Source organism: Myxocyprinus asiaticus, chromosome 42 (assembly GCF_019703515.2).
Source record: "Myxocyprinus asiaticus isolate MX2 ecotype Aquarium Trade chromosome 42, UBuf_Myxa_2, whole genome shotgun sequence".
Lineage (NCBI taxonomy): Eukaryota > Metazoa > Chordata > Actinopteri > Cypriniformes > Catostomidae > Myxocyprinus > Myxocyprinus asiaticus.
The window spans coordinates 19,224,013-19,245,777 of record NC_059385.1 but is presented as its reverse complement, the minus strand read 5'-3'; the positions used below and the strand labels follow the sequence as shown (position 1 = coordinate 19,245,777).

The window sequence follows — 21,765 nt, the reverse complement described above, 5'->3', positions numbered from 1 at the left end:
TTTAATGTCTTTAAAATATTGAATCTACTTGGCTGCAGTGGTTGTTTGGATACAATTATGGTTCCTCTGTTAAAAAAAAACAAACACTTTTGAGCCATTTTAGAGTAATCTATACAACTTGTGTGATATATTCAACATCACACGTAGCCATATGATAACTTTGTGTGAGTCGTGAGGAACAGAACAAAATTTAAGACATTAATGGCTAAATCGCATTCAGGTTTGCATTCATTTGATAACATTCAAACTAAGGCTGTCAATTTAACTTGTTAATATACGTAGTGCAATTAATTATATTATAACAAATAGTGCGTTGCAATTAAGTGAATGCAATTAATTATGCCACTGCAATAAGGAATTTTCCTACCAATGGAGCAATTCAAATTTTAAGTGCCACCTCTCTGAAGTACCATGTTTTTTGTGAGACTCAGTCAGCAGAGGCAAGTCTGCGCAACACCAGAAAACAAACTGACAGCTGTTCAAAGACAGCTGGATGAAGCAGAGAGCAGGGGTCTCGAAATGTGCTTTCGAGAAATTAAAACCCCAAAATTTAAATTCTCTCATCATTTATTCACCCTCATGCCATCCCAGATGAGTATGACTTTCTCTCTTCTACAAAACACAAAGATTTTTAGAAGAATATCTCAGCTCTGTAGGTCCATACAATGCAAGTGAAAGGTGGCCAGAAACACTCCAAGTGCAGTGGATAAATCCATGTCTTCAGAAGCGATATGTTAGGTGTGAGTGAGAAACAGATCAAAATTTTAGTCCTTTGTTTCTATAAATCTCCACTTTCACTTTAACTTCCACATTCTTCTTCTTTTGTTTTTCAGCGATTTGCATTCTTTATGCATATCGCCAACCACTGGTCGGGGCTGGTCAAAGGTGGAGATTTATTGTAAAAAGGACTTAAATATTGATCTGTTTCTCACCCACATCTATCATTTAGCTTCTGAAGACATGAATTTAACCACTGGAGTCTTATGGATTACTTTTATGCTGCTTTTGTGTGCTTTTTGGAGCATCAAAGTTCTGTCCACCATTCACTCACATTGTAAGGACCTACAGAGCTGAGATATTCTTCTAAAAACCTTCATTTGTGTTCTGCAGAAGAAAGAAAATCATACACATCTGGGATGCCATGAGGGTAAGTGATGAGAGAATTTTCATTTTTGGGTGAACTATTCCTTTAAATTGACATAGCAACCTAAAAACATGGTGTTTATGGCAGGAGAAAACCAATGGAACATGACACAACCAAAATTAGATTTACCAAAAGCCTCCGTATGATTCTGACAGATGTGAACAGATGGAACGCAAGAACGCATCATGTGAGAACAGCCCTGGGGTCTACCTTTGACATTTATGAACCCAATCGTAAAATGGATCACTGTGGACTATAGGCAAGTGATTTGTGTATGTTAAGTGATATGGAAATAAAACAAACAATATATTGACCTCTGAAGCCACTTTTTGTATTGTCTAGTCAATGCTTTACTCGTCTACCACAATAATGTAATGTCTGTGAATTAGCTGAATTACTGTATTATGTATTATATTTATAATGATTTCAATTATTGAATATATACACTACTGGTCAAAAGTTTTGAAACACTTGACCGAAATGTTTCCCATGATCTTAAAAATCTTTTGATCTGAAGGCGTATGCTTAAATGTTTGAAATTAGTTTTGTTGACAAAAATATAATTGTGCCACATTATAATAAAGAGTGAATGTTTCAAAACTTTTGACCGGTAGTGTATATATAGATGTATTGAGTTATCTTTATTTGAGGTCTTTTTCAGCAAATATTGATATGTGATTAATTGAGATTAACAAATCATCATGTCATGTAATTAATTAGATTAAAGATTTTAATGGACTGACAGTTGCAATCAGTCACAAGAAACTCTAGAACCAATGATATCTGACAGCAGTGACGTCAAACCTGGTGCAACGCATCTTCATGTGTCAAGTTTGAATATTCAGAAGCACTAATGAGAAATGAGAGCTATGGCGGAGGGCATGGTTTTCAGTGAATAACAACTTAAATTTTGATCTGTTCCTATAGTTATCATAACTAGGTTATCGTATGGCTTCAGAAGACTTGGCATAAAGTGCATGATTCACATGGACTACTTTCACATGGTGCTTTTATGGAATGTTTTTCATCCTTTATTACCTCATACGCTTATGCATTTAACATTTCCACGTGGAGGAGCAACAAGCCAAGTTTTGCATCAGTAATGCCATTGATTGTTGTGAACCAATTATCTCGTAACCAGTTGCCTATAGTGTAGAGTTAATTCAGTGTAGTGAATTGAGTGTGTATGTGTGAATGTGTATTAAAAGGAGTCTTTTCTTAGGCTTACCTTCAACAGTCTTTTCATATAAATTAGTTTGTCCCCAGCTGCCCTGTATTTAATGACCTAAATCCACCCCCAAATGTGTCCCGCCTGTTAAAACAGACATTCAACACACACACTTGATCTGATTTACAGTAAGCCTCATGTGTGAGGGCCGGTTCTGTCTCTGTTTATTTAGAGTAATACGAGATGTGTGTACATGTCAATATCTGCCTTTCAGATTGGAAATCAACTCTCATAAACCCACGACTGCAACTCCAACAGCTGCAATAGCATGTCGGTTTTTAAAGACTTGATTGCGTCAGTGGCACCACTATCTAAGCGTGAAAACTGGATGCGAGTCAGTGAGGCTGTGAGAATTCCTCGCAGAGAAAACATAGCTGATTATTCAACAGCATAATAAAGAATCATGTTGATGTGGTGACACCAAGGGTCCCCACAAACATCGTCAAAGTCCAGAGTGACGTACAATATGACTAAAGGAAGTCTTACAGATTTTGATTTCGAAACTACTTATACTGCGTCTGAAACTGAAACAAATCAAGAAAACCACAAATTCTTACAGTTCCGCCATAAACAGACATATTCATCTTACAGACATGATATATACTGTACATGAAAATGCTCTGCCATTTTAGACTGTTATCTGTATGTGGGTGATTCTTCAGTTAGGGGCACTTTTGACATCATGGCTATGAATTTTAATGGCCTTTATCTACTTTCAAGTCAAATTTGGTATAATGTGCGATGGAGTGGATTGTGTGTGATGGTAATGACATTTCTGATGTTTTGAAGTTGGATAATCCCAGGACTTGCTAAAACAAGTTAACTAGCAGTCAATTAACATTGAACTGATAAAAATATAAATAAATCAAATGTTTCTGAATAAAAATTCTAAAATACACTATTCTTCCTGGCCGAGATGTGCTCCCATGTCACCTCTCACTTCCATCATAACCAAATATAAATTTGACAAAGTGATTGTAACAGTATAAGGAGGAGCAAGGAGTAGGCGGGAACCGGTTGAACAGTCAACGTAAAGTTTTAATAAGAAACTCAACATAAAACAAACATAAATAAACACAGACACGCATTCATCACGGCTGCGTGCGTCTCTCTCTCTCTCGAACTGGTGCCTCCAGCTCGTCTTTATCCCCCTCCCGGCTGATTAGCCCGATTCAGGGCTGGCCGTGTGTCCTCACAGCCTGGCCCCGCCCTCCTCCTCATCACAGTGATATTCTGGCTATTTTAACATTTTATCAGTCTTAAAACTTAAACTCAAAAAATTTTGTCAAGGGGACAAAAAAGTTCCCCTTATTGAAAAATCACCCATATATTTGTGTGTCTATTTTTAATCCATTCGCGCCTCATCAATGTGGCGCCATCTGCACCTTCTTTTTTTTTTTTTAAAAGAGACAAAACAAATCTAATTTAGTTGCTTAAACAGGAAACCCCTCACGTGGTGCGCTTAGCCCGAGCTGCTTTTGTTTACATCTGCAGTGTGCATGAGATTTTTTTTAGCTGAATATTGAGCCTGAATTTTCCTCACACATCAGACGGTAACACAATCTATATGCTCCCGAATGCTGTGGCGCCTCCCTCTCTTTCTCTTTTACTTTCCAGATGTTTTATTTCTGCTGTGGTCCCCCACTGCTCTTGTAAGGTATCTTTTTCATCTGGACAGTTACTTCAGACTTGCTTTGTTTCCACATGGATTCGTCGCTTTAATGTCAAGTTCATTGAGGAGTCAGTGTAGACTTTAAAATAGACCTTAATGTAGATTGTAGACAGAACAGATGCTATAAAATTCCTGTATGGAACGTTTTGTGGCTTTAAGGGGGTCCCATCATGAGATATGATGTTTTCCTTGATCTTCGGAAATATAGAGAGTTCATTGCATTATTAAAACACTGACTTTAAGAGCTTCCTCAGTTTAAAGAAAACATTTATTTCAACTAAAGGCTGGACTTCACTACACAAATGTTTAAATCTGAAAAGATTCCAAAAATAATAGGTATCTCGCACTTACCGACTTTGTTAATGGCTACAGATTAAAACACTCATCAAACAATCAAATTACTGATGATCACATACTACTCAGCTGTTCGCCATCTCCTTGTCTTGACCTCTGTCACCAGAAAGATTTTCTCTGCAGTTGTGGAAAGTCGGCTCAAAATGATCAAACATGTTTGAAATCCTCTGTCTAGATGGGGTCTGTACCTATTATATATTATATTTTCTGTGTATTTAGCTCTGGAGCCGACTAGCATTGACTAGCGCCGATGATTGTAGATTATTCCCAGCTGCATTTCGGGGCTAAAATTGGTGTTAAAGTCAAAAAATATAATCCTGTCTTAAAGTTCACCCAAAAATGAAAAATCTCTCATCATTTACTCACCCCCTCGGCCATCCCAAATGTGCATGACTTTCTTTCTTCGCAGAACACAAACAAAGATTTTTAGAAGAATATCTTGGCTCTGTTGGTCCCTACAATGCAAGTGGATGGTGATCAGCACTTTAAAGCTTCAAAAAGCACACACAGTCATAGTAAAAGTAATCCATACAACTCCAGTGGTTAAATTTATGTCTTCTAAAGTGATATGATCACTTTGGTTAAGAAACAGATCAATAGGGTGCCTGGGTAGCTCAGTAAGTAAAGACGCTGACAACCCCCACTGGAGTTGTGATTTCGAATCCAGGGCGTGCTGAGTGACTCCAGTCAGGCTTCCTAAGCAACCAAATTGTCCCAGTTGCTAGGGAGAGTAGAGTCCCATGGGGTAACCTCCTCGTGGTCACTATAATGTGGTTTGCTCTCAGTGAGGCACATGGTGAGTTGTGCATGGATGCCGCGGAGAATAGCATGAAGTCTCCACACGTGCTTTGTCTCCGCGGTAACGCGCTCAACAAGCCACGTGGGATCTCAGATGCAGAGGCAACTGAGATTCATCCTTTGCCACCCGGATTGAAGTGAGTCACTATGCCACCACGAGGACTTAAAGCGCATTGGGAATTGGGCATTCCAAATTGGGGAGAAAAAGGGGAGAGAGATCAATTTTTAAGTCCTTTTCACTATAATTGTTTACTTCCGGTTGCTCTCCAATGTGCATTCATGAGAGGACCCACGCAGCCTCTTGCATGAACATGGTAATGCGCTCACGTCACATGGAAGCAGGGACTAAAAACAAAATGTTTTTCATTTTGGTTCGTTCTGAGCAGAAACAGTATTTTTTCGTTCTGGTACAGAAGTTCCGCAGCATCCTTTCCAAAAGGTTACCGGTTAGAACTAAATAAAAGAATGGTTAATAACTTTCATTTAAAAATGACAGTACTCTGCACCAAGGGGTGGGTGAAATACCAATTGCAGTTTTGCTAGATCTTGCAAGAGAAACAAGCAACATGGTCTGGAAAAATAAGCTCAAAATAAGCCACTTGCCTCACCAAAATAAGCAAAAATAAGCAATAAATGTTTTTCCTGTGTGGTGGATTTATCAGCATAGAAATCATAAGCAGTTAATAAGCAGTTTAATCACAGACCTGCTTTTGAGTCGAAACCCGGCAGCATCAAATCTGTATTAATGCATCATATCTAACAATAATTCAGTGAAGACTTGGAAACAACTGAGAAATGTACTTTTTACCTCTAATAATGTTTTTCTTGTATCTGGATTAACCGTGTATGTTTATTTTATTTATTTATTTGTTTATTTGTTTATTTAATAGGGACATTGTACGTTAATGGACATCAGTATAAAAGTACAAGATGTAAACATGCTGGATTTTAGCAACATTGCTAATTTACATCCGTAGTCCCTAGGCTGGTAACAAAAACAGAGACATTACAAGTGATAATATACAAAGACAAATATACAATACATAAGTGAAAACATATAGTTACAGATACACCATACTCTAGTAGAAAAGGGCTAAACACATTATACAACATGCCAAGTTAAAAGTGATCACATATCTGGTTTGCCTTAAGCCATTGTTTGAGATGAATCTTAAAAGTGGGATATGTAGAGCACTCCCTTATTGCAATTGGTAGGCTAATCCAATATTTACTTCCCTTTACTGACAGCCTTGTTTGTCCAAATGTGATGCGCCTATGTGGCACCTCAGTCCCCATTGATGGTTATTTTCTTGGTCCCCTGGTGCCAATGCCACTGTTAGCCCTCTGTTTAATGAATTAATTTAAAGGGGGTGGGGCAAGCCCATGCAAAACCTTATATATAAAACAAGCATATTTTAAATTTTTTAAATTCTCAAAGCTTGAAAGATTATATTTTTCCAAAATGTTACAATGATGAAATGAGTGGGTTTCTTTTTATTTATTTATTTTTTTTTTTTTATCAAAAACTTTTATGGCTTTCTTAAAAAGTGATTCTATTGATTTAAGTGTCGTACTACCTGTAAATAACCAGCTAGCGAAGCAATACTCAATGTGTGAAAAAATCATTGATTGTAGAAACATCCTGGCGGCATTAACTGTCAAAAATGGCCTAATTTGCTTAAAATTTTGTAAATAAAATTTTACGGTGTTTGACACCTTTTTCACATGACTTTTAAAGGTTAATGTAGAGTCCAATGTGACCCCAACATACTTGAGCTCATTTACAATATCAAGCTCCTCTCCTCTCAGAAACACATTAGAATGAGTCACCTCTACTGGTTGTTTTGTAAATATCATACACACCATTTTTTTTTATTATTATTATTTTTTGCATTCAATAATAGACAAGGATGCTTCTTTGATTTCATTTGCACATGTAAAAATTACTGCATCATCTGTATACATTTGAATAGTGACATTTTGACATGCATTAGGTAGGTCATTAATATAAAGTGTAAATAAGATTGGTCCAAGAATAGAGCCTTGTGGGACCCCTACAGTACAATCAAGATAAGGAGATTTGGTGCCATCAAAACACACACATCGCTTTCTATTTGAAAGATATTTCATCCAAAGAATAGCTTCTTCTGAAAAATTAAAGTGTGTTAATTTAGATTAAAGAACTTAGTGGTCAACGGTATCAAATGCCTTCAAGTCTAAAAAGACAACACCAACACAGGCACTCTTATCCAGTAAACAATTGACTTTTTCTACAAAGACACAGTTTGCTGATTCTGTGGAATGTGGGTACGGAACCCAAACTGCATAGCATGCAAAGGGGTGTAGCCTTTATTTAGATGTTTAGGCAGTAGCTTTGCTACACATTTCTCAGCAAACTTAGATATAACCGGGAGGATGCTGATTGGCTGATAATTAGCCATATTTGTTTTTTCCTAGATTTAAAAAAATCTAGAAAAAGACTTAGCACTGATTGCGTGTAAACAGGGAATAGACAGAGATAATGTGAAACAGGTGGGTGAGTAATCAGTCTGAGCAGAGGATTATGGGAAATGTAGTTCGTGAAGGAAGGGTAAGTACTCTGGAGATGGCGACCTCTGGCGGCTTCAGGAGAGATAGCAGGCCCTGCAGGTGTGACAGAGAACACCCCCCTCCCCCGCCCCCAGCTCCTGACGCGAGGAGGTTGTCTGCATCGGGGTCTACCACGACCTCTGAGAGTGGGAAGATTAGGGAAATCGTGGTGGAATTCAGAGATGAGAGCAGGGTCCAGAATGTCCTCTGAGTTCATCCAGGAACGCTCCTCAGGGCTGTAGCCCTCCCAGTCAACCAAGTATTGGAGAGTCCGACCCCGGCGTCGAGAGTCCAGGAGCTTGTGTACCCGAAAGGCCTCCTCTCCATCAATGAGGAATGGAAGGGGTCTCTGGGGGTTTTGAGATCCCTCCTGTCTCGGAGGCACCGCGGGTTTGAGCAAGGAAACATGAATGGTGGGAGAAACACGGTAATTAGCAGGGAGCTGAAGCTTGAAGGACACAGGATTGATTTGACGAAGGATTTTGAAACATACCTGGGACTTAATTTATTGAATGGGAGCCAAAGACGAAGATCTCGGGTGGATAGCCAAACCCACTGCCCTGGAGCATATTTGGGGCCAGGCCGCCGATGGAGATTGGCCTGCTCCCTCTATCGGCGAATAGCATGTTGTAAGTGGACGTGAGCTTGATCCCAGATAGCCTCACTGCACTGCATCCAGTCGTCGACTGCAGGTACATCGGACGGCTCCCTGGACTAGGGAAAAAGTGGGGGTTGAAAACCTAGGATGCACTTGAAAGGAGTGGTTCCGGTGGCCGGTTTGAACGGAGTTTTGAGCATATTCGGCCCAGGGAAGGAAACAGCTCCAGTCATGCTGATTCACTTGACAGTAAGCCCGGAGGAATTTACCTAGGTCCTGATTAAGGTATTCAGCTTGTCCATTGGATTGAGGGTGATATCCAGAGGTTAGATTCACATTGATGTTGAGCAATTTGAAGAATGCAGATCAGACTCGGGAGGTGAATTGGGGACCACGGTCAGAGACAATGTCTTCTTGTAGGCCATAGAGGCGGAAGACATACTGGAACAGGTTCTCAGCACATTCCAAAGATGAGGGGAGCTTGGGCAGAGGGATGAATCTACATGCCTTAGTGAAGCGGTCCACCACAGATAAGATGGTAGTGAAACCCTGAGAGTTGGGTAGATCCGTGACAAAATCCACTGCGATATGGGACCAAGGATGACGAGGGGCAGGCAGAGGTTGAAGGAGACCAAACAGGAGCTGTCAAACAGATTTAGAGGTGGCACACACATTGCAGTTCTTAACATAGTCAGCAACCTCAGTCGCTAGGTTCTCCCACCAAAACCGGTTTTGCACTAACCTGCAAGTAGCTTGTGCGCCTGGATGTCTGGAGGAGGCCGAGTCATGAACCCACTGAAGAACTCTGTTGCGTAAGGATCTGGAAACAAAGACCTTATCAGGAGGGCAGTCAGTGGGAGTGGGTTCTTGGTTCTGAGCTTGGGTGATGTCTGCCATAATGTCCCATTGTACAGGAGTGACAATGAGGGTTGGTGGGATTATTGGGGTCACAGAGTTGTTGCAAGTAGTGGACCCATAAATGCGGGACAGGGCATCCGCTTTGGTATTCTTGGAGCCAGGTCAAAAGGTAATGGTGAAATCAAATCTGGAGAAGAATAGAGACCATCGAGCTTGACGAGGATTTAGACGCTTAACAGACTGGATGTACTCCAGGTTGCGATGATCCGTGATCACCAGGAAAGGATGACGAGCTCCCTCTAACCAATGTCGCCACTCCTCCAAATCCACTTTCATGGCCAACAGTTCATGATTGCCAACATCGTAATTTCTCTCAGCAGCTGACAACTTGCATGAGTAGAAGGCACAGGGATGGAATTTGGCGGGAGATCCTTGTCGTTGAGAGAGTACTGCACCAACTCCTGAATCAGAGGTGTCCACTTCCAGCACAAAGGGTTGAGTGGGGTCTGGATGATGGAGAATGGGTGCAGTCGTAAAGCGTCGTTTGAGGTCATCGATGGCTTGACGAGCAGAAGGTGTCCAGATTAGTTTCAGAGCTTTTCCTCGGAGCAATGAGGTGAGTGGAGCAGCCACCGAGCTGAAACCTCAGATGAAACGTCTGTAGAAATTGGCAAAACCAAGGAAGTGCTGTAGTTCCTTGACAGACACCGGTAGTGGCCACTGCAGCACGGCTTGCACCTTAGAGGAGTCCATGGTGACCCCCTCGGGGGAGATGACATACCCAAGGAAAGAGATGGTAGATTGGTGAAACTCACATTTCTCCATCTTGGCATACAGTTGATGTTGAACGAGGCGGTTGAGCACCACTCTGACGTGTTGAACATGTTCTTCAAGGGAATAAGAGTATATCAGAATGTCATCGATGTAGACAATAACCCATTTGCCAATAAGATCACAAAAAATGTAATTTACATAGGCTTAAAAGACAGATGGACTGTTGGAAAGTCTGAAAGGCATCACATTCGTTGTGGCCAGTGTGTGTAGAAAAAGCAGTTTTCCATTCATCCCCCTCCCGAATGTGGTTTAATGTAGGTGTTACAAAGATCCAGTTTAGTGAAGATTTTGGCACATCATAACTACTCTAATGCTGCTGGTACCAGAGGGAGAGGATAGCGATACTTGTTGGTGACTGTGTTCAGGCCTCGGTAGTCAATGCATGGACGAAGGCCCCCGTCCTTCTTTCCTACGAAGAAGAAACCAGCAGAAACAGAAAAAGTGGATGGTCGAATGAACCCTCTGTCTAGGGACTCCAATATGTATTCCTCCATAGCTTTAGTTTCAGGTTCTGATAAGACTCTGGCTCGGTGGCCATGACGTGGGAAAGTTGAACCACTTATCCGCAGGGCAAGGTTGATATATTGAGCCAGATTTAAGGCACTCCAACTGCCAGGCATCCAGGAGTGCACCAGCTCATTCAAGCCTGTACAACAAAAGTGTTTGAGGGTGATATCATTAAATCCAACCCTGTAGGCCAGAGTACAGACGTCCTCCACATATTCTTCTATAGAATGCTTTCCTTGACATAGACGTATTAGTAGATCTGCTGGGTTCATTTTGGGGTTCAGGTATTCTGTAACGTTGCCTCTGTAACGTTGGTCTGTGCTGGAATGTAGCTTAGACGTGGAAAGCATGAACAGACGATGACGATGATGTGAACCCAAGTGCAGTTTATTACTTGTAGAGTGGTATATCCAGAAACATGAATCCAAACAAACAGACTTGACTTGACTTGACTTGACTTGACTTTGACTTGACCTTGACTTGAACTACGTTGCACAAAACAAACACTCACATTAACATTCAGTACATTCAATACCTGAACCCAGACACAATGGAAACATGAGACTTAAACACATGGACATGGGAAACATAAACCAATGAACAAACAGAACTCTAAACTAGATAACAAGACAATGAGCATAAACCAATGACATAATAGAACCAATAACAAGACTATGAACCAATGGGAAACAGACACAAAGAACATGAGGGAAACAGGATGATCACATGACTTGACATGGAAACAGGGAATCACATGACATGGCAGGGAAACTTTTCAAAATAAAAGACATAAACACAAAACATGAACATGAACACATCTAGACGTGACAATCTCATGCACTGAATTAAAAAAAAGATATTGAATTTGGTAGCTATGGTAATCGGATTTTTCACTAATACATTATTAAATTTGTGTTCAAAATCTATATTATCCTGTTTATTTTGTCTACCGATTAATTTGTTAATATTTTGCATTAAAAAAATGTCCATTCCCTTTTGCACTCTCAATAATGTCCATAAAGAAATTTGCTTTAGTCTTTCGTATATTCTGTATTACTTTATTTCTCATTGAGGTGAATTTTTGTCGGTCTATAATAAGACCAGATTTCAAAGATATTTTTAAGCAGTTGGTCTCTATCTTTCATCAATTTCCTACATGCTTCATTCAGTCAGGGCAAAGCATTCCCCTTTCTTTTATTTTGACTCCCCCTTCCAGTGAATGATGCCATCACTTCATTCATTTTTTGCAAAAAATTAATCACAGCCTCTCTCTATGTTCCCACTTGTGAGGACTTCACTCCATTCAATCTCTTTCAGAGCTGCTTCAATGTTTTGCTGTTGACTTTTTGGGTATGTATATGTAGTAATTATACATAGTTGTTAAAAAGGTCTTCATTCACAGAATGTGACATCCACAATGGTGATTAGGCAAAGAAATGTGTGATGCAGCAGTTTCCTTCAGGATTAAAGCACATTTCATTTTTTTGGACAACAGGAAGTGGTGTAATTCCAGAAATATACTGTGATAAACCCTTTGGCCTTTAGTTTCATGAAAAATTAAGTGGTTATAACCAGTTACCAGCATTTAAAAACAATTGAAAATCACTTTGTTCCGGTTTTCAGTTACGTTCTGCTAAAATTTCGTTCATTTTCGGTTTTCGTTCCTTGAAACTTTTTTAATCCCTGCACGGAAGGCTGCGTGAACTAAGACCTCTCATGAACGCGCATAAATGGTGGAAAAGGTTCATGAAAAACTAAAATGAGGCAAATTACCTTGACTAACATTATAAGTGGACCACAGAGGAAAAATATAAATTGACCCCCCAAATATTTTATGATTCCTTTAAAACTATTTTCCAAATTGTAATGCAGTTCATTGTTGCAGACTCACCTAGGGCTACTGATTTGGATTCATATTAGCTTAAGGAGTGAAAGACATAGGGGGAATCAAAATTTAAGATGAGCAGTGCTGCACAGGCTTAGGGCCATTACTTATGTAATTTTATTTTAATATTTTAGTGCAGAAGTGTGTGTTTGTGGGGGGGGGGGGCGGGTTTGCGAGGACATTTTTTTAGGTTACAAACTGGTAATTACAAGGGTATTATGCTATAAATGTGGTTTAAGAGGACATTTCTAGTGTTCCCATAAATCAAATCGCTTTAAAAACATACTAAACAATGTTTTATTGAAAATGTAAAAATGCAGAAAGTTTTTTGTGAGGGTTAGGTTTAGGGTTAGGGTTAGGGGATAGAATCTATAGTTCATACAGTATAAAAATCATTAGGTCTATGGAGAGTCCTCATTAGGATAGCCGCACCAGTGTGTGTGTGTGTGTGTGTGTGTGTGTGTGTGTGTGTGTGTCTGTGTGTGTGTAAAACTGACCACAGAGTACTAGTGAGTACACTCAAAAAAGCTTACCGTAAGAGGAAGTTGCATGCCTGTGTGTCAGATGAAGCTCTACAACTATCTGTCTGAATCACACCTCATTTGAATGTTATGCAAAAAAGCTGTACTCGTGCAGGAGATGTGAGTTACTTCACTCGAGCATTCCAATGAGGCCTGATAACCATCACTATCAAGATCAACTTATAAAAAGATTACAAGGAAAACTCCTGCGATTCACAGGTGTTTGTAGACGTGAGATATTTTTTCTGCACTGTGTGTGTGTGTGAGGTCATGACCACAACTGCACTACAGTCACGTTTCCACAGGAAGTTAGAACCACTTCCTTTCCAATGAAACAGTTAAGTGGGTTTCTATGCCGACCAATGTTAACAAACGTGCATTTGGCATTCAAAAGCCACCCTTTGCGCGTCAGTCTGACATCATTGTGTTTTGCATCCTCACTGGTGAAGGGACATGGTGAGTGTCTGGTTTGGATAGAACAGGTGTGATAGACCTGGATAGGTTTGTGTAATCTGATATATCTCAATCTGTTAGACAATGTATTGTTGATCTGCTGAAAATTTGATTACAGTGGCATAGGATGCTTGTATATGCACAGTCTAAACTAGGGAAACAGTCTAACTAAGGAAAATGTTATTGCCCAAAAGTTGTTCTATAATAGCTCTGGAGACATTATTCTTCTATTAAAGAAATATATCAGTATCAATAGACAGCATTTGTGGCATAATGTTGATTACCATAATTTTTTTTAAATAAGTAAATAAATAATCTAATCGTCCCTCCTTTAAAAAAAAAAAAGCAAAAATCTGTTACAGTGAGGCACTTACAATGGAAGTAAATGGGGCATATTTTGGTTAAAAGGCATAAATGTGAAGCTTATAATTTTATAAAAGCACACATTAATTCTTCTGTTAAAACGCATGTATTATTTGAGCTGTAAAGTTGTTTAAATCACATTCGTTTTAGGATTTGTTGAGATTACATCGTCATGGCAGGTAAGTTGTAAAATTGGCTATAACTACACAGAAAAGGTTTGTAAACAGTTTTATCACACTAAAATCATGTTAACGCACATATCGTTAGTCTTGTGGCTATCCTTTTGAAAAAGTGAGTATTTTAATGTTTACGGATTGGCCCGCATTCACTTCTGTTGTAAGTGTTTTACTGAAACCCAGATTTTTACTTTTTGTAAAGAAGAGGGGCGAGTCAAAATCTTTTTTTGTGGTAGTCAAATTATGCCACAAATGCTGCCAATTGAGCTTAACTTGCGTTGAACTCTGAATATTCCTTTACGTTTCAACTTTGTCTCAGATATTTCTCCTACACTGGAAAAAAAATTAAACACAAAAGTTGACACACCGATCAGCCACCACATTAAAACCACCTGCCTAATATTGTGTAGGTCCCTCTCGTACCGCCAAAACAGCACCAACCCGCATCTCAGAATAGCATTTTGTGATACTATTCTTCTCACCACAATTGTACAGAGCAGTTATCTGAGTTAACGTAGACTTTGTCAGTTCGAACCAGTCAGGCCATTCTCTGTTGACCTCTCTCATCAAAAAGGTGTTTCCATCTGCAGAACTGCCGCTCACTGGATGTTTTTTGTTTTTGTCACCATTCAGAGTAAATTCTAGGACAGTTGTGTGTGAAAATCCTATGAGATCAGCAGTTACAGAAATACTCAAACCAGCCCATCTGGCACCAACAATCATCCATGAGATTATCTAATCAGCCAATCATTTGGCAGCAGTGCAGTTCATAAAATCATGCAGATACAGGTCAGGAGCTTCAGTTAATGTTCACATCAACCATCAGAATGGGGAAAAATCGCTTGATCTCAGTGATTTTGACCATGGCATGATTGTTAGTGCCAGATAGGCTGGTTTGGGTATTTCTGTAACTGCTGATCTCATAGGATTTTCACACACAACAGTCTCTAGAATTTACTCAGAATGGTGCCAAAAACAATATGCTTATTAAGTCAGTGGAAAATGACTTAATAAGCATATTATATTATGCCTGGATGAAAATGAAAAATGTAGAAAGGTTTCTTTGAGGTTTTGGTGTAGGGTTAGAGGACAGAAAATAGCATTAACTAAAAACAATAGAACCCAAACATGATAGATAAATAACTGTATTGCGTGTAAGAGGGAAAGAATGCTTTCCATTTATAATAAATATAGCAAATAAGGCAAAGTTCTGGTGGTTGTGTGTTTAGAGCACCACAGACCAGGCTGGGAGTGTCATGATGAATTGCAGATATGTACAGAGGTGAAACACACTTTAGCAAACACAAAGAGCCTGCAGTTGATGTCCTGATCTGAATCAGTACACACAACTGAAGTGGGCCGAACTATTCACAGCCAAGAAACAGTACAGATGCCCTCCTTTAACTTCACAGACTCTTATACATTCATGTTATGCTCCTTCCTATGATTCCTATGATTGGTGTGGGTGGGGTGGAGCACTCTTTCATTGAGATCAGGAAATAAATGTATAGAGGGTGTGTTTGTGGCTACCATGGAGCCATGCTGTCTTTTCTCTCAGGAAACTGATACTGGCCATCATTTACCAGAGCACATCCTAAAGATTTCCTCTCTTTTCCCCCTCCCTCTCTCACTCGTCGTCATTCTCTTTGTCTCCGGCTTCCTGTCTAAAGTGATCTGCACTTCATATCTCAGACAGTGTTCAGACAGTGTTTGAACAAACCCGTAAACCTAAGTATTAAACTTATACAGTATGTCCTGCAGCATTTGTGCTACAGATGTAAATGATGCCTTAAACTGTGCATCTTGTTAAAGCAAAACATTTTCAATGTTAAAATACTTTCTCCTTTCCCAGCTTAATATGCAGAGATAACTAGTAAACAATTTGTGGGGTGATTTTTCTTAAGAAGATTTTCATGAATCTGGCCCCATAATATAATTTCACTTGGGCCAGTAAGCAACCACCTAGCAAACATCCAGAAAACCCTAGCATTGCCCTTACAACCACCTACATCCCCCTAGGAACTGCAAAGCAACATGCCTAAAAAAACACCCAGAACTAGGGTTGCCACTGTAAAAAACGGGATCGTCCCGACATAATTTGTAGAGTAAACCATATTTAAGATGGTCAGCTTTTTCTTTTTATTTTTTTAGATTTTCTCCCCTTTTCTCCCCAATTTGGAATGCCTACTTCCCAATGCACTCCAAGTCCTCGTGGTGGCGCAGTGACTCGCCTCAATTCAGGTGGCAGAGGATGAATCTCAGTTGCCTCCACGTCTGAGACCGTCAATCCACGCATCTTATCACGTGGCTTGTTGAGCGCGTTACCGTAGAGACGTAGTGCATGTGGAGGCCCACGCTATTCTCCGCGGCATCCACGCACAATTCACCACGCGCCCCACCGAGAGCGAGAACCATACATTATAGCGACCACGAGAAGGTTACCCCATGTGACTCTACCCTCCCTAGCAACCGGGCCAATTTGATTGCTAAGGAGACCTGGCTGGAGTCACTCAGCACACCCTGGATTCGAACTTGCGACTCCAGGGGTGGTGGTCAGTGTCTTTACTCACACATCACACATCGTGCTAAAACCTGCTGATACTGTGGAGGGTGTAAAGTCCACACATTCTGCTAAAACTTGATTTTTTTTTTTTTTTTATTGAAAAACTGAAGGTTCAATATAAATGTTCAATAAGATGTACAAAATTACACAGACTGAACAATGTATGAATACAATCACTGAGTCATAAAGACAAGAAGAAAAAACAAAAAATAAATATAAATATAAACACGTACAAATGAATACATAAAGATAAAGAAGATAAAAAGGATATACTTTTATTATTATTATCATTATTATTATTATTATTATTATTATTATTAATAACTCTCAAAGCATTAATTGCCAAAACTATGGAGGATGTGATAAGGGGCCACAAAGAACTTTACAGAGAGTGTCCCGTATTTTACAACTTCAAAAAAAGTGGCAACCCTATCCAGAACACCTAAGCAACCACCCACAACACCCTAGCATCTTGGCGGCACATTTTGTATGAGAAAATAATAATCACATTTTCTTCCGAAAATGTAAAGAGAAACTACTGTTATCATGTCAAATCAAAAAAGGATGAATTCATTTTAACTCTTCATCTTATCTTTTCATTTCTTTTCCTTGCTCTCTCTTTCCAGAACAGCTCCAATTGAAAAGAAAGGACAGTGATCTCTGTGGAGATCTGCAGTGGAGGGATTCACAGACTCATCAGTGTGGTGAGTATTCACGGACACTTTCTTCTTACTAGAGCAAGGTCTACCACGAGTGTTTTCAGATACAATAACTGCTTTTTATGTGTGTGCATGTCTGTGTGTTTGTCTCGCCTCAGGCTGAATGTATCACATAGCAGAGCAGTATTTTGGACGTAACTCGTGGGACTCTTTCCCCTCTGCTGGGCCGAACCGAGCATCATGGGCCCCAGGCAACAACCGGTACTGGGCCCCTCCTTCCAGGTCTGTAATACACACATTTGAAAGCCTCTGTCTACTTCTAAAGTTTACTTGCATGCTTAAATGAGTATTAAAGTTTTTACTAAATTATTGGTTCTTCCATTTTCAGGTGCAGTGGAGGAAACTATCAATCCTCATCCCAAAACTACACAGCAGGAAGAAGCTACCCAAATAACACTTATAACAACAGGTCAGTCCAGGCTTATTTTCTAAGTTCTAGACTGGATCATAATTTGCATACTTCACTGCAACAGCACCAATCACTTGTATACAACACATAGCTCTAAAATGGTTGTATATATTCAGCAATACTAGTACTCACATTGTAGCCTAATCTTTATTTGTTTTATTTATGTTGCACACAACAGTTTAGTTTTATAGTATGTTGTATGCATTGTTTTATAGTTCATCTCTACTACTTGTTCTTTATACAGTTATCATATAACAAAGTTATCATATGGCTATGTGTGATGTGGAATATAGCGCACAAGTTGTATAGACTACTTATATATATATATATATATATATATATATATATATATATATATATATATATATATATATACATACTGTATAATTTTTTTGTTTTAAATGGGAGTTTGTAGAAAGATGAATTTCTTTGTTAATAATTACGGCTGTTTTCTGTGTTGTTGCACTTTTGACAAATACAACTTTGACATAGTAAAGATTAGTAGGCTGTGTATGGTATGTAGTAAGCCAATACACAATTATTGGGACATTGTACCACACCATAAAATTGCAACCCCTTTGTTGCATGCTTGAAATATCTGCATACCAAACATTGCACAAGGGTTTGTGGGCAAAATTAGCCCAAATGGCATGCATACTTCCAAAATCCACCGGAAATAGAGGCTGTACAGGTGCCTTGTACTGTTTTCAATGCACTGTGGTTTGGTGTGAATTATTCTGGCATACTGAATGCAATATGAAAATTGGGATGTAGATCTAGTCCTTAACCTACACACTGTTGTGTGTAATTTTTGCAAACAGACCTCCAGGTTTCAGTAGGGACAGGCCCCAGACTCACTCCAGAGACAGAGACACTGGAAAGAAACAGAGGCTCCAGAGGGGCTGCGGACCACCACAGGACCAGCACCATAACCCTGAACACTCCACCATAAACAACTACAGCTCAGGTTGTGGAGGTCACCCTTCCAGCAGCAACAATCATGCCAGCCAGCCACACAGGGTGGTGAGGGTTTTACATTCTTATTTATTCAGTTACGGTGCCTACAGAAATGAGCAAGACACAAAATATCTTAATTCGATCTTTGGTCCATAGTCTCTGAATTCTAAATATTTTAATTCTTGGCTGACTTGATGCCATTTCCTGTCTCAGTATGGGGGTCCGCACCAGCAGCAGCGTTCCACTGGGCGCCACCCACAGTCCCAGGGAGAGAAATGGACACAGTTGACTCAGTCTAGGACTTTTCAAGGGCATTCTCTGAAACGTCCAGCACCTCCTCACAATATGTCACCCCCCCTCCGTGACCCATCCCCTTCACAAGACGACTGTTCCAGCAAAAGGAGTAGGCCCCCGCACCAGGTCAGGAGACATAATTTTTAAACTTGATCTCTGACACATCTACACCCAAGGACATAGATGTCATTACAACTTGAGGGTTGTGAAATTTTAATTTTTCCTTCATCCCCACGGGCAGGGGCAGATTATGACTAGCAACCTGTTTGCAATGACCCTACAGCTTGGCTACCATTATTTCTTTCTTTCTCTTACTGTAAGACCTGTACAAATTTGTAACTTCAAGCATTTAAAACTACTTTAAACTTTCAGACAAGGTTTTGTCAAACCAACATTATAGTTTGTCTTGACAAATTTTATGTTTCTAGGTCAGTACTTTTGTACCACACAAAATAAAATATCAATATCTTCTTTTTCCCAACTACCAAAGCCCAGTTTTTTTTATTTTTTTTTTAAATTATTATTATTATTGGGGAGAAATGCAGTCATAGCAATGAATAGTATAATAAATGTTTTTGTTCAACAGCACTTTTCATACTAAGCTTAAAGCTTAACACTATAAAGCCTAAAGAATGAAATAATAGTCAGAAAATTCACATTTAAAATTTTTAAAGAGTGGCTCAAATTTTTTTAAATTAGAAACAGGAAGGCAATAGGGCTGGGGGCCCTCATAGTCACAGGGCCCTATTGAGGGGGCCTTGTATAAGCTGACAGCTGTGGGGGCCAGATATTCAAGCGTAAATAAACATTTTTTTTTCAATGTTGATGGCCTGCCAGACCTTGCAGCCCAGGGTTAAATCTCTGTCGATAAGTTTACATAAAGTTGTAACTCTGTCGATAAGTTTTGATTATGAATCTGCGAAGGAGCCGCAGTCTTCAATCACAAGTTTAAGACCACCCATAGGGCACACAACATGACTGAAGTATTCCTAGTAGTAGCAGTAGTTTACAGCACCATCTGCTGGTCAGAGTGAAAATATCCTTGTGATGTAACACTATTTTTTTCTGCAGAACTTCCACCCAAGGGAGAACTATTTCATCAACCGTCCACCTCCATCCCATCCACCTGGGCCCTGGAGCCCAACATACAAAAGCTCAATGCCCTGGAGCCCGTCTGAGAAGAGGTCCTCCCCCTCTCGCTTTCAGGTACATCAGCAAATTCACTCACTTTCTCAGCTGGATTCTCAGCTTTTTGTGTTTCTCTATAAATGGCTGGAGGAAAAAACACTTTCTGTGCAAGCTTTGAAAAATTACATAGACACGGAAAAATTACCTTACCATTTATGCGCTGAAACTTCGCTTGGTGCAGAACAATCTGGAATAAAATGAAACAATGCAACAGTACCCTCTATGCAGCCTGAACTTGTTCAGAACGTTGAGTCTTTGTGACACTTGCCCTAAAAACAATCTAGACACAGCACAAGAATGAAACAGAGCGCAGGTGTCTCGACATGCGTTTTTGAAAATTTGAAGTTTTTTTTAACTTGACACGGTGTTTAAAAAGTGCCGGTCCTGCGCGATACGCTGAAGAAACAGCGAGTCATTCAGAGACATTCATCCAGCATGTGTTTACATAGGAAAACAATGGGAAAACAGAACAGACGCGCGCGAAAGCAAGTTTGATGTGAACGACCCCTAACTTGTCCATTCGCGCGTGCCTGTGAGTGAGAGCAAGTGTGCAAAACAAGTTCGGTAGGCCTGTTTATTTTTTCATTATTTACAAACCCGAAGTCCTACTTGAAAAACTTACCCGAACTGGCCCGAAAGACGTCATGTTTTTGGGTCCTGTCGGGCCGGGTCGGGTTGCAGACCTCTACCGCCTTAATGGTCATAATTTGTTTTATCTTTCTCTTCTTTAAAAGGAGTCCAGTCATTCAGGCATAAGAGATCACACCTACAGATCCCATTCCTTACCCTCACCTCCAAACAGTAGCCCCAGTCAGGGCCTCCATAACAAGAAACCCACCAAACTGGGGCCATCCCATCATCCGGTCCGAGATCATCCAGGCCCCCATCCCCATGGGGCCAAAGGGGGCTGGGATTGCCCATCACTAGCAAACCTCACCAGTGTGCCTTACAGTCAGCAGCACCAGCTCCCTCCTCCACAGAGGCACACCGGCTCCTCCAGCAGCCCAGCCAACTCAGTACCTCAGCCCAGATCAAACATGGCACAGCATGGCTGGAAAACTCAGAGCCGTTCTGGAAAACACGGCAATAGTGTGAGTATCCAAGGGCTATGGGTGGGCGATTTAAGCAAAAATCTAGGTTGGGTTATTCTTGACAATTTTGGTCAAATTCACCTGATGGGATATGTCACAATATTCAATATACATAATATCCACAATAGTGTCACAATATACAAATGTTTATGGAAAGTGATTCAAAAGTTCCTTTTTGATTTAAAACAATATATTAAGTAAATCTGTTATGTCCTTTGCAAATAAACAACTTTCTCAATAGATAACTAAATAATTTAAACTATATTTTTATTCTACTATGTATGGTTTTTCAATCCATGCAAAAAACTAGGCTTCTCTCTTTTAAGTTCAACATTTAAGTGTTTGTTTTGATACTGAAGCAAACCCCTCCATCACATATTTGCTTTGGATTTAACCTTCAATTGGATGCTGGGAACCTTTTTGGCATCTACATACTAGATGTAAATGCATGGTAAACAAAGGTGTTATTTAATAATTTCTGAATTAATTTACTCAGTGTGATCTATTCTCTCTCTGTGCTTTTGGCAGGACTGGTGCAGAATGAGGGCTTTTGAGATCCAAAAA

General features: G+C 39.8%; 1 protein-coding gene across 6 annotated transcripts in view; it reads left to right on the top strand.

Annotated features, from left to right (window-relative positions):
* Positions 1 to 21,765, top strand: part of kdm6bb (lysine (K)-specific demethylase 6B, b) — a 45,606-nt gene that overhangs the window by 6,523 nt on the left and 17,318 nt on the right. For 5 of the 6 annotated variants that reach the window (XR_007895752.1, XM_051683611.1, XM_051683610.1 and 2 more), the window contains exons 2-8: positions 17,170 to 17,247; positions 17,361 to 17,484; positions 17,591 to 17,671; positions 18,493 to 18,694; positions 18,842 to 19,048; positions 19,994 to 20,128; positions 20,845 to 21,201. Coding sequence is in view for 5 of the 6 variants with exons in the window: in XM_051683611.1 (XP_051539571.1) it covers positions 17,366 to 17,484; positions 17,591 to 17,671; positions 18,493 to 18,694; positions 18,842 to 19,048; positions 19,994 to 20,128; positions 20,845 to 21,201 (1,101 nt within the window). In the remaining variant the exon portion in view is untranslated. The remainder of the gene's footprint in view (positions 1 to 17,169; positions 17,248 to 17,360; positions 17,485 to 17,590; positions 17,672 to 18,492; positions 18,695 to 18,841; positions 19,049 to 19,993; positions 20,129 to 20,844; positions 21,202 to 21,765) is intronic. The other variant, XM_051683612.1, reaches the window with a different exon arrangement.